The 12,357-nt window shown below is 40.3% G+C and overlaps 1 protein-coding gene across 2 annotated transcripts in view; it reads right to left on the bottom strand.

Annotated features, from left to right (window-relative positions):
- Positions 1-12,357, bottom strand: part of LOC137015120 (NACHT, LRR and PYD domains-containing protein 12-like) — a 47,728-nt gene that overhangs the window by 15,530 nt on the left and 19,841 nt on the right. For both annotated transcript variants that reach the window (XM_067379832.1, XM_067379833.1), the window contains exons 7-9: positions 10,410-10,583; positions 7,818-7,991; positions 632-805 (exon numbers count right to left, since the gene is read on the bottom strand). In XM_067379832.1, coding sequence (XP_067235933.1) covers positions 632-805; positions 7,818-7,991; positions 10,410-10,583 — 522 coding nt within the window. The remainder of the gene's footprint in view (positions 1-631; positions 806-7,817; positions 7,992-10,409; positions 10,584-12,357) is intronic.

Below are 12,357 nucleotides of genomic sequence, written 5' to 3'. Positions count from 1 at the left end.
TTAAACACTATGAAGGAACTCAATCATAAATGCCATAAAACCTGTACAGTAGATCATGTGCAGTCACTCAAAGAGGAAATATGACAAGTCTGTCAGTCCAAACACAACATGGTTATATTCTTACCAAAGAAGAAATCCAGTGATTCTGAGACAAATATAACCTACTCTTTCTTAAAGGGACAGTTTACACAAAAATTAACACTCTGTCATCATTTGCTGACTCGCATGTGTTTCCAAACCTGCATGGATTTCTTCTGCCGACGACAAAAGATATTTTGAAGTTTTGGTGACCTCTGACTTCCACTGTAAGGGATAAACACTGAGAATTTTCTTACTGAAAAGAAAAATGTTTTCTTTTGTGCTTCACAGAATAAAGAAAGGCATCCAGGTTTGGATGACGTGAGGGTGAGTAAATAATGACAGATTGTAAATTTTTGGGTGAACTTTCTTTTTAAGAAGGTCTACTCATTGAGATTGATATTTTAAGAAAGTAAATCAGTAATATTTTCCTCCATGCAGCTCTACTACAGACCCTTTCCACATTTCACTCCACTGTACACTTGTAGATGGAGAGACTGAAATACAAATACAGACATTCACAGGATGAGATGAATCTTACTGCACAACATACTTGAGTGTGTTCAGTCTGAAGTTTGGATCCTTCAGTCCATCAGAGATGATCTTGACTCCTGATTCTCCCAGGTTATTGCTGCTCAGATCCAGCTTTCTCAGGTGTGAGGGGTTTGAACGCAGAGCTGAAGCCAGATAACCACAGCCTTCATCTGTCACCTCACAGTCAGATAATCTACAAACACACACAGAAACAATGAAGATATCTGTGACATCAGAACTCACAACAAACACTTGTTAAATCTGTTGAATAATTAAACATCCATTTAATATAAACTGATAAGATAAGAAGATTTAACATCTCTCTCATTTCATAAACTATAAGTTCTGCTGAAAGGAGAATCTGGGTCTGATCAGATCAATGCAGCCATCTACCAGATACTGAGGATCATATACTCATAGATTTGTATCTTCTGAAGGAAACAGTCGTGTTCGAGTAAGTTTGGGTTTGAGGTTCTGATTAAATGAAATGCTGCATTAGCGTCTTAAACTGTGCTGTTGACACTCGACACATTGCTTTCTGCACAGTAATATTCTTCTTTCCTTTTAGAGAGAGTGACTCTTTTACATATACAAAATTTATTTTAATTTGTTGAAACTTTTACTTTGCTACATTTCAAGTCAAACACTTTATACACAGACAATTCTCCTCTTGTTAATAGTTACCCTGATTATTAAAAATGGTTTCATTGTGAAAAGATAGCTCAGACAAGCAGCATGTAGGCAGTGTGCCGCGGGTGAACTCAGAGTATGAGTGCAGTGTTTACATGTCCTCTTATTATAAGCAAAGGGACCTCTCCAATGGTCCGATAATTCCACCATATTAAGCTCTGGTATAGCTATACTGCAGTGCATGAGATTCAACATGACCATACTCCAAATGTGTGACAAACAGTGATTAAACTGCACAGCTGCAGCGTGAGAGCACAGAGAGAGACAGACCTCCAGACGATGAACTTGATCACGCCGGCTGCTCTAACCAGTGATAAACACAACGAGAAGTGTGCAACCCATCTGAATTCAACACTTCTATGATAGGAGAACCGTGAAGAGAGTTTCTAACACTACAAATAATGTAGAAACTATGAATTTCATTTTTTTTTCTAGAAATCATTTGGCCAAATAACTTAAATATCTTCATTGTAATGAATTTTAATTGAATTAAAAAAACAGATTCAATAAGGAAATGCAGTGAAGACCCTGATGAAAGATCAATATCTCTCAATCTGTCATAATTAAACATAACCCAATATAAATTAAGAGTTAACTTTTACTGTTATTTTGTTGTTGTTGTTAACAGTAGTACTGAACTCAAAACCAACACTTTACTGTCAAATATTTATCAGAATATTATTAGTATTATTAGAGTTTTTTTCTTTAATTTTGAAAAAACAAAAACAAAAAACATTGAAATAAACTGTTTTCTACAAGCTTCAAGGAGCCTTGGAGAAGGACACCAAATGATCAAGTGATATAGCCTAAAGATTTCATATAATTCTATTATATAATACATTTATGAACACCAAAGCACCCATGAGAAAAACTTTAGAGAAACAACAGAATTCACAGTGTATAGTGTGTGTACAGAGAAACAACAAAGAGCTTGTTCACATTTTAGACGAGTCAAGCTGCGATACCGTACAGGACCACATGGAGACGCCAAAAACTCATAAATCAACCGCCTTGACTGCATAAACCCATGATCACTAAACACAGCATTGTACACATGACAAATCAAACATTATCCTGAGTGTGTGTGGAAACAACACAAATGTACTGAAATGTGTCAGGACATGAATGCAGCGTATGATCAGTGATCGAGAGCACACATACACAGTTTGTTGTTTGTTCATCAATATAACAGACTCTCACACTCTTACTGTACGATCCTGTATGACACCAAAATTGAGCTCTTTAGAAACAATCACAGAATACGACAGAGCTTGTCACACTGGAATACATAATTCACTAAAAACACAATGTTAGTCTCTATTCTCTCTGATTAGGGCTGTCGCGGTTAAGGAATTTCCCTTGCGGTATTTTTGAGCTGCTCAATAGCACGATATGCGGTTTTACCGCCATTATATATATATATATATATATATATATATATATATATATATATATATATATATATAATAAACACACAAGCGGACATATTCAATAAACTAAATAGAGCGTTGAAACACTGGGGAAGTGAACCCGTAACAGAAGAGAATGTCAAGTCAAAATAAGGGTCTACCTGACAGTAAGATCGTAGGGCTATTGTTATATGTATAATAGTTCCGATCCTCGAATCTGACTAAACAAGAGACTTTCTGTTGATATTTCACGAGTATAAGCAGAACTAACGTTACTCATCTGCTGGCCTGCGTTCCAGACGAAGAGCTGATCTGAGGTCCTGAAGCTTCGCAGTTCTGTCCACATTGTTGCACCACAAGAGATGGCGGGCAAGGGACTTTCTTTGAGTCTTTAAACTGTTCATTCAAATGCACGTTCAAAACCGCTGATTAATTTAAAGAGCGATGTAATGAAACAAGCTGTTGAAATCATTTTAACTTTGAGCGGCACTTTATAAGGCACAGCTGTAATGCGTCGATGCTAAGGCAGAGATTTCACTATCCTTGCAGACGACAAATACATCTCGGCCTGAAGGACAGACGCAGGTAATCGCATAGCCGAGTCTGATAGTACGAATGAGCCAACTGGACAGGCTGGGGAGCGCTATCCACGCTTCCAGACACTGAGCCAGCGGGACCAAAGGCACCACAGACGCACCGGGGGTGGGGCAGCAAGGCAGAGAGGGACCCGACTCGGACGGCTTGGGGGCGGCCCGGAGTGGGGTCGGACTCTGCGAGGCAGCAGTGTGCATGGGAGACAGCGCACGGGACGCGGTCTGCGCCATCACACTGCCGCCTGCTGGCGAATGGGGAGGGAGCTGTCAGCGGCGAGGCGGAGCCTGGCACACTGACAGACACACCTTGTTGTGACCTGGAGTTTGAGGAAACTGCTCTTTTTGTGAAAAAGTGGGTACCGCTGGACTCCGGGGAGCCAGCGGGGGTAGACAGACAGACATCACAAATTCCCCCCGGCCCTCCTCCGGGGGTGGGAAAGACGATGGTATTCTCTCCCGAAGAGCGAGAACCTTCCCCTCCAGGTTGCCCGTCTCAGTGCCGTGTTTTGCTCTTGCGTTTACCACCGGGCTTAGCGGAGACGGGCTGGGCACCACGCCCGCGACCGGCACCCTGCTGCTTGGCTGGTGTAGGCTGCTGCTTTGCCATTTTAGCAGGGGCGGAGGACGGTGCAGGCAGGCGCCCTCGGCGACGAGCGGGCTGAGGCTGAGCCACGGGCGGCTGGGTGGAGGCAGCAGCGGACCGCCGTGGCATAACGTGACTGATAGCCTCAGCCTGCTTCTGTGCAGCGGAGAACTGATGGGCAAAGCTCTCCACCGCGTCGCCGAATAGGCCGACCGGGGACACGGGGGAATTTAGGAACCGCTGCTTGTCGGCATCCCGCATGTCCGCCAGGGTCAGCCAGAGGTGGCGGGACTACGAGGGTAGACATCGCGTGACCAACAGCGCGTGCTGTCACCTTCGTTGCCCGGAGGGCAAGGTCGGTGGCAGCGCGCAGCTCCCCCAGCAGCTGTTGGTCAGGACCTTCCTGGGGCATCTCCGACAGCGCCTTTGCTTGGTAAACCTGCAAGAGGGCCATCGCGTGCAGGGCGGAGGCAGCCTGCCCACAGGAACTGTAAGCCTTCTCAGTCAGACCGGCTGAGAATTTACAGGCCCGGGACGGGAGACGCGGCTCACCACGCCAGCCAGTGGCCGTTGGACACAATTGCATCGCAACAGACCGCTCGACTGGTGGGATCCTCGCGTACCCCTTGGCTACCCCGCCGTCCAGGGAGGTGAAGGCGGACGCGGGGCCAGGCCTGGTACGGGCACTATACGGTGTCTGCCAAGACCTGGTCACCTCGTCATGTTCCTCCGGGAAGAAAGGCATTGGGGCGGGACACTGGGGCTGACCAGCGCGACCCCCCCCCAAGTACCAATCATCCAGCCGAGATGGGCCGGGACAGGGTGGAGGGTTCCACTCGAGCCCGACACACAAGGCGGCCCGGGAGAGCACAGCCGAGAGTTCGGGATCCGACTCGGGCAACGCTACCGTCCCGGAGGGCGGCAGCGCGTCCGGATCTTCCTCCCCCGAAAACTCAAACTCGCCTTCCGACGCAGCGATCGACATCTGATCCTCCGCCGGCACACCAAAGGTAACTGCTGGACAGTCCGAAGAGGGCCCAGTGGAAACCAACGGCGGCAGGATGGGTTGCGGTGCTGATGAGGGGGCAGGGGCCCGCGGAGCGTTTCCGCTCGACGGGGGAGCCCTGACCGTTATCCTCAGGTCACCCTCCCTATACAGCGCCGTACCGTCATTCCGGTTCCCGGGGCCGGAAAAAACGGTCGTACGCGGCATAGGAGAGGGAACTCCCGCTTCCTGAGACTTCAGGAAGGAGAGCCTCGACCTCAGCACCGCGATGGTCATGTTCCCGCAGTGGGAACATGAACCATCCACAAAAGCTGCTTCAGCGTGCTGAACGCCCAAACACGAGATGCAGCGATTGTGCCCATCAGCAGGGACCAGGGAACGACCGCACCCAGTAACGCACAGACGAAATGACATACTGTCAGGGTTCGTCTGTAAAGCTCTTTTAGAAGGGGAATAGTCAGCTCACTCGTGCTGAAGCACCCAGGGAGTGACGCGATGTGTCAGGTACACCACTCCCTGACACACCGAGGAACCGGCCCAAATCGCTACACACGCACACACTCTTTGTGTTGCTGTGAAAACAGCAGTTTTCGAGCTTATAGCTCAGCTCCTCGGAGACTCGCGACCTCGCTGAATGTGCCCTTTCACCAGCACTGAAAGCTCGCTGTAAAACCTCTTCTGTTTAGGCAATGTTTTAGAATAAACAACGAAGAAAGGAGTCTTCTAAACAGGACACCAGTGAATGGCTCCGAAGCGAAAGACAGAGTGCGATTGCATCTGCTTCCTATTTATATACACCTGACGGGGGCGGTGCGCATTATGCAAATATCGCACGCCAATTCCATTGGCTTGTTTTAGTTTACACGAAGATGATAGGGCTCTCTAAGCGATATCCCAATTCGTCGGTCACTACTGACGTACGTCGAACGTGACCGACTGAAAGGGAACTCCCGACTTCTAAGATCATCAAACTGTGTAACGAAAATTGACCATTGGATTTCTTCTGCCGAACACAAAAGATGATATTTTGAAGTTTTGGTGACCACTGACTTCCACTGTAAGGGAGAAACACTGAGACTTTTCTTACTGAAAAGAAAATCTTCTTCTTTTGTGCATCCAGGTTTGGATGACGTGAGGGTGAGTAAATAATGACAGATTGTAAATGTTTGGGTGAACTATCTTTTTAACACTCTGAGGTCTGAAACCGTGCCTGCGCGTTTTGCAGGTTTTTTTCACATTGCAGCAAAACAGAGTTAAAATACTCCGTCATTTTTTGTCATAGAGACATAAGTAATATATCAATTGAAACTATAGAATATCTTCTTTTATTTGTGTACACTCAGAGTAAAAACACAATGTTGTGCTTATTGTAAAATAAAGAAAACTAACATGATGCGTGATTTCTCCTCTCCCTCTGAACGAAGTCCAATCTGATAGTTCTCAGAAAATTAACTGTAACTTAGTGAATACTAATCACAGAAAAATTAAACTTATGTCTAAAAAAACGTTAAGATGTCAGGTTTTAAATCATGTAAGTCAAATCGAAAACAAACCCTCTGTGTTTATGTAATCTGTATGAAAAGAGAGCCATGTCAGAAGTCCGTGATTCAGCTCATTATCCGCTAATGCGGCCACGCCCATGGAGCCAGTGCTATTCAGACGCAAATTCAGTCAATACATGCATTCATCGTCTCAATCGGGTATTTATTGTCTTGAAAAGTGTTTATCTGGATGTAAAAGTCATGGTTAGCAACTCTAGGAGACATGCAGTTAGTTCCTGTTTTCTTTTCTTCTATGGATGAATTTTAGATGAGTTTTTGTTTCTTTAACGCCCTCCGGCTGCAGTATGTATTGGAAACTCCATTCATGGAATAGCCTCTTCTTCTTTTAGATGAATTTGTGGATTAAAAATGCACAGAGCGCCCTCCGACTTCAAGGATGAATTGAAAACACCAGCGCTCATAGTAATGACAATGAATATTAAATATCTATATCTCCTCTGTATAGAAAATTGACATAAGCATATGAGAATCCAATATTTCTCCAAATGTGCATGCTTTTAAACTGAAAGCCTATATTCAGACTCTTTGCATCACAGAAATACATTATATTTTAAAGTACAATATAAAACCATTACTTTATATTGTAATAATATTTGTCTGTATGTTTCATATATCATAATGAGCTTGAGACATCACAGAAGGTTTTTTTCACAGCCTACCTGACTGAAATGCCTCATTAATATGCAAGTCATTACAGCTCATTACTATCCAATTCTTTTGTCTTCTCAGGTGGGAATGGCCCATTTTCAGTGGTGATTCACGCCTCCTCGCATACTGTGTTTCTCAGCAAAAAGTGTCTTACAAAAACTAAATCAATATATTGTTTTATATGAAGGAGTAGGCAGCATAATGTTTACATAATTTTGAAGCAAAAATTCTAGTTTACAACCTCCAATACCCAGAAGTCTTGTAAACACAGATTTACTATACTTTTTTTGCCCTTATTTCATTTCAGTGACTTAAGTTTTTTGTTTTTTCAATAACCACGCATAAATGTTATTCCTTCAAAAACACAAACATGTACATACATGTTCCTCACATATTATTGTAGCCTAGTTTGTGCTGAATACAGTGTAATGACACTTTTTCCATTAATATGTTTATGAACAACTGAAAAAAGCACAAATGTCAGGGCATGTCAAAACTTCTTCAGGCCCCAAATCAGCCTCAGACTCCAGAGGGTTAGGAAGGTCTACTCATTGAAATTGATATAGTAACAAAGTAAATCAGTAATCTTTTCCTCCACACAGCTCTACTACAGACCCTTTCCACATTTCACTCCACTGTACACTTGTAGATGGTGAGACTGAAATACAAATACAGACATTCACAGGATGAGATGAATCTTACTGCTCAACATACTTGAGTGTGTTCAGTGTGAAGTTTGGATCCTTCAGTCCATCAGAGATGATCTTGACTCCTGATTCTCCCAGGTTATTGTTGCTCAGATCCAGCTCTCTCAGGTTTGAGGGGTTTGAACGCAGAGCTGAAGCCAGATAACCACAGCCTTCTTCTGTCACCTCACAGTCAGATAATCTACAAACACACACAGAAACAATGAAGATATCTGTGAAAAATCTGTGCAAAAATGAGGCCGCGGCCATCTTAGCAGCACGTGACCGCACGTCACTCCCGGATAACTGAAAATGGGCAAAGGGGACGTAGTTGGAGCCCATGCTACTTGTTGCTGAAACCACGCCCGCCTAGCTCGACATGACCATGTTAGCAGGAGCTATCTATCTTACTATCTTAAATATTAATAAAGATAACAAGCTATATCATTAGAAAGTTCTAAAGGTTTACTGTCAATCTATGTTGTTATTTGTTTAATTTTTTCTTTTATAAAGATATAGATGCTCCAACACCAGTAATTAATTTGTGTGGGGTGTGCAAATAACAACAAAAAATCAAACAGAACTTCATACCTTTATAATGAAATAGAGATCGCGAGATGAATCCAATCCGTGACACTTGGGTAAAATGTCCATTGCAGAACAAAACACAGTACTTTTTTGTCCACAAAAGCGTTAAATCCATGAAATATTGATATATTATCCATTGTTTGCATCGAATGATCTGCTCTCCATCATCATTCTTTAAGACATAATGCAATCTGAGCAGCGTTTATGTTGTAAAAATGTCTGTGATCGTATATCTCACAAACAAATGAGCTCGTGTCCAAAGTATAATTTTTCAAAATAGTGCAGCAGTTTTAGTTATAATATCCAAGCCGAAGTCGGAGTTTTATATCCTGCCGCCATTGTCATTGTAGTAAATCTCAGGAACTTTTAGCCAATGCAAGACGATCCAACAACGTGTGTTCTGTTTATCTTCCACATGCGAACAGATCTACACAGACGCACATCTGTCTCGACTATTAATGCATCAAGCCATATTTTATAATTGTATGTTTTTTTAAAAAGAGAGAAAAAAGCACAAATATGGCTGAGACGCCAAATTCAGTGGCTGGAATTAGCTGAGGTAAAGTGAGTGACAGCTCGCAGACAGCAGCGCGATCCACCTGTCACTCAAGTGACCACGCCCTTAATTATGCAGAACTTTAAGGCTTAGTTTAATTTAAACGGTTGAGTTATAAAAAAATTCATCCCCCTCAGAGTTGTCATGAAGGGCAAAATTAGCTATACAGACTAAAACCACAATTTGAACCAGACTGTAAACACGTTTTTTTCTGCTGTAAACTTGGCCAATTTAACATGGGACTCAATGAGATTCTGCTCTCTTCTGCAGCCTGTCCCTAGTGGCCAGTCGATGAATCGCAGTTTAAGTCACTTACGTATTGGCTTCACGAGAAACTGGGGGAGGTTGCCGCTTGGTTAGAATGGAGATTTCCTCCAGGGTAACAGGTGCTTGTAGATGCTCAATTTGAGAAACTCCTGACTTCTAAGATCATCTAACTGAATGACGAAAATTACAGTAATGACGCAGCTTCACGTAGCCTACTTTTGTTATTTATTTGTGTTAATTGTGTTAAATTATTTCAACCCATTAAGGATTCTGAAATTAATCGCATGTGTTAATTTAAATTAATCGACATACAAGACCAGATTTCTGTGTTTTGTAGATAAAGCTAACTAAGCAATATCACATGAGCAAGAGTGAAAAACAGCGAGGATCAAAGACGCCTGTCTAATGCTTGTTTATAAGAAATAGTGAAGACAGATGAAAGAACCATGTGTGAAAGACCTCAAACATGTGTTAGTTTGTCAAAATGATCCCTTGATGGTGAAGCCAATGAAGCTGCAGAAGAAGATCCAGTGTCAAAACATGGAAGAGCCTCAATTGTATGGGAGTATTTTGGTTTTGAACACTATGAAGAAACTCAGTCATAAATGCCATAAAACCTGTACAGTAGATCATGTGCAGTCACTCAAAAAGGAAATATGACAAACCTGTCAGTCCAAACACAACATGGTTATATTCTTACCAAAGAAGAAATCCAGTGATTCTGAGCCAAATATAACCTACTCTTTCTTAAAGGGACAGTTTACACAAAAATTAAAACTCTGTCATCATTTACTCACTCTAATGTGTTTCCAAACCTGCATGGATTTCTTCTGCCGAACACCAAAGATGATATTTTGAAGTTTTGGTGACCACTGACTTCCACTGTAAGGGAGAAATACTGAGACTTTTCTTACTGAAAAGAAAATGTCTTCTTTTGAGCTCCGCAGAATAAAGAAAGGCATACAGGTTTGGATGACGTGAGGGTGAGTAAATAATGACAGATTGTAAATGTTTGGGTGAACTATCTTTTTAAGAAGGTCTACTCATTGAGATTGATATTGTAATAAAGTAAATCAGTAATCTTTTCCTCCACGCAGCTCTACTACAGACCCTTTCCACATTTCACTCCACTGTACACTTGTAGATGGAGAGACTGAAATACAAATACAGACATTCACAGGATGGGATGAATCTTACTGCTCAACATACTTGAGTTTGTTCAGTATGAAGTTTGGATCCTCCAGTAGATCAGAGAGCATCTTGAGTCCTGATTCTCCCAGGTTATTCCAGCTCAGATCCAGCTCTCTCAGGTGTGAGGGGTTTGAACGCAGAGCTGAAGCCAGATAACCACAGCCTTCATCTGTCACCCCACAGCCAGATAATCTACAAACATACACAGAAACAATGAAGATATCTGTGACATCAGAACTCACAACGAACACTTGTTAAATCTGTTGAATAATTAAACATCCATTTAATATAAACTGATAAGAGTTAAATCTCTCTCATTTCAGAAACTAAGTTCTGCTGAAAGGAGAATATGGTTCTGATCAGAGAAAGTTTGGGTTTAAGGTTCTGAATAAATGAAAAATGTTTTTTTACTTTTGTATTTTATATATATAGAATAGACAGTGTTAGTGTTAATGGGTTAAGTGATGATGAAAATGATGTGTCTTCAGCAGTTTCTTGAAGATGGCTAAATACATCAGCTTGTTTAGATATGGGCAGGTCATTCCACCAGCAGGGAACCATTAGGGTAAAGGTCAGCTCAGGTTCAAGACTCAAACTTCTCCTCTTTGTATTTTTTCCCATTTCAAAACTGACTATAACATTATACAATCAGGATGTGTGTGTGTGTGTGTGTGTGTGTGTGTGTGTGTGTGTGTGTGTGTGTTAAGAACGTCAACTGTGTTTACGTGAATATTTTCCAAGACGGGCATTTTACCATATTTCTGTATGTATTTTACCGTTTAGACATGCAACCAAAGACAAAGGTTACTACGCTTGTCTGTGTTGTCCATCTTCTATATGTGCAATGTAATAACATAATTCTAATAACAAAAAACATAATTCTATATGTCATATGTAATATAATAATTTAATGAAATAAAATATTAATAGATAGAAATTGCAAATATCATAATTTATATATATATATATACATATATATATATATATATATATATATATACACACACATATATATATATATATACACACATATATATATATATATACATATATATATATATACACATATATATATATATATACACACATATATATATACATATATATATATATATATATATACATATATATACATATATATACATATACATATATATATATATATATATACATATATATATATATACATATATATATACACAAATATATATATATACATATATATATATATATACATATATACATATATATATATACATATATATATATATATATACATACATATATATATATATATATATACACATATATATACACACATATATATATATATATATACACACATATATATATATATATATATATATATATATATATATATATATACACACACATATATATATATATATACAGCTATGGAAAAAATTAAGAGACCACTTAACATTGATTTCTGAACTTGGAGTGGTCTCTTAATTTTTTCCATAGCTGTATATATATATATTGGATTAATCACACTTTTTGTGTTTAACCCATCTTGTTTACCATTTATCTTGTTTAACACATTCACTTTGTCATCATTTGCTATATCCAGCAAAAGTAAACCAGGTGTTTCTCACAAAACTGTGTTTTTTTTGCAAGCTTCAAGGACCCTTGGAGAAGGACACCACATAATCAAATGATATAGCCTAAAGAGTTCATATAATTCTATTATATAATAAATTTATGCACACCAAAGCACCCATGAAAAAACATTACAGAAAATTTTACGTTGATATCGTTTTTTTTGTTGTTGTTGTTGTTTTTTTTTACATATTAATTTTTTTCTTGGTTTATGTGAATGTTAGAGGAACATTCCATTCAATAATTTTGGAAATGTTATGAAAACATTATTTCTGGATGGTAAGTTTATCGCACACAGACACTAGAGACTAACTTCTTTCTGCTGAATATCTTTGAACTGTGGTGG

Source organism: Chanodichthys erythropterus, chromosome 24 (genome assembly GCF_024489055.1).
Source record: "Chanodichthys erythropterus isolate Z2021 chromosome 24, ASM2448905v1, whole genome shotgun sequence".
Lineage (NCBI taxonomy): Eukaryota > Metazoa > Chordata > Actinopteri > Cypriniformes > Xenocyprididae > Chanodichthys > Chanodichthys erythropterus.
The sequence above is the reverse complement of the archived record's forward strand: the minus strand, read 5'-3'. Positions and strand labels throughout refer to the sequence as shown.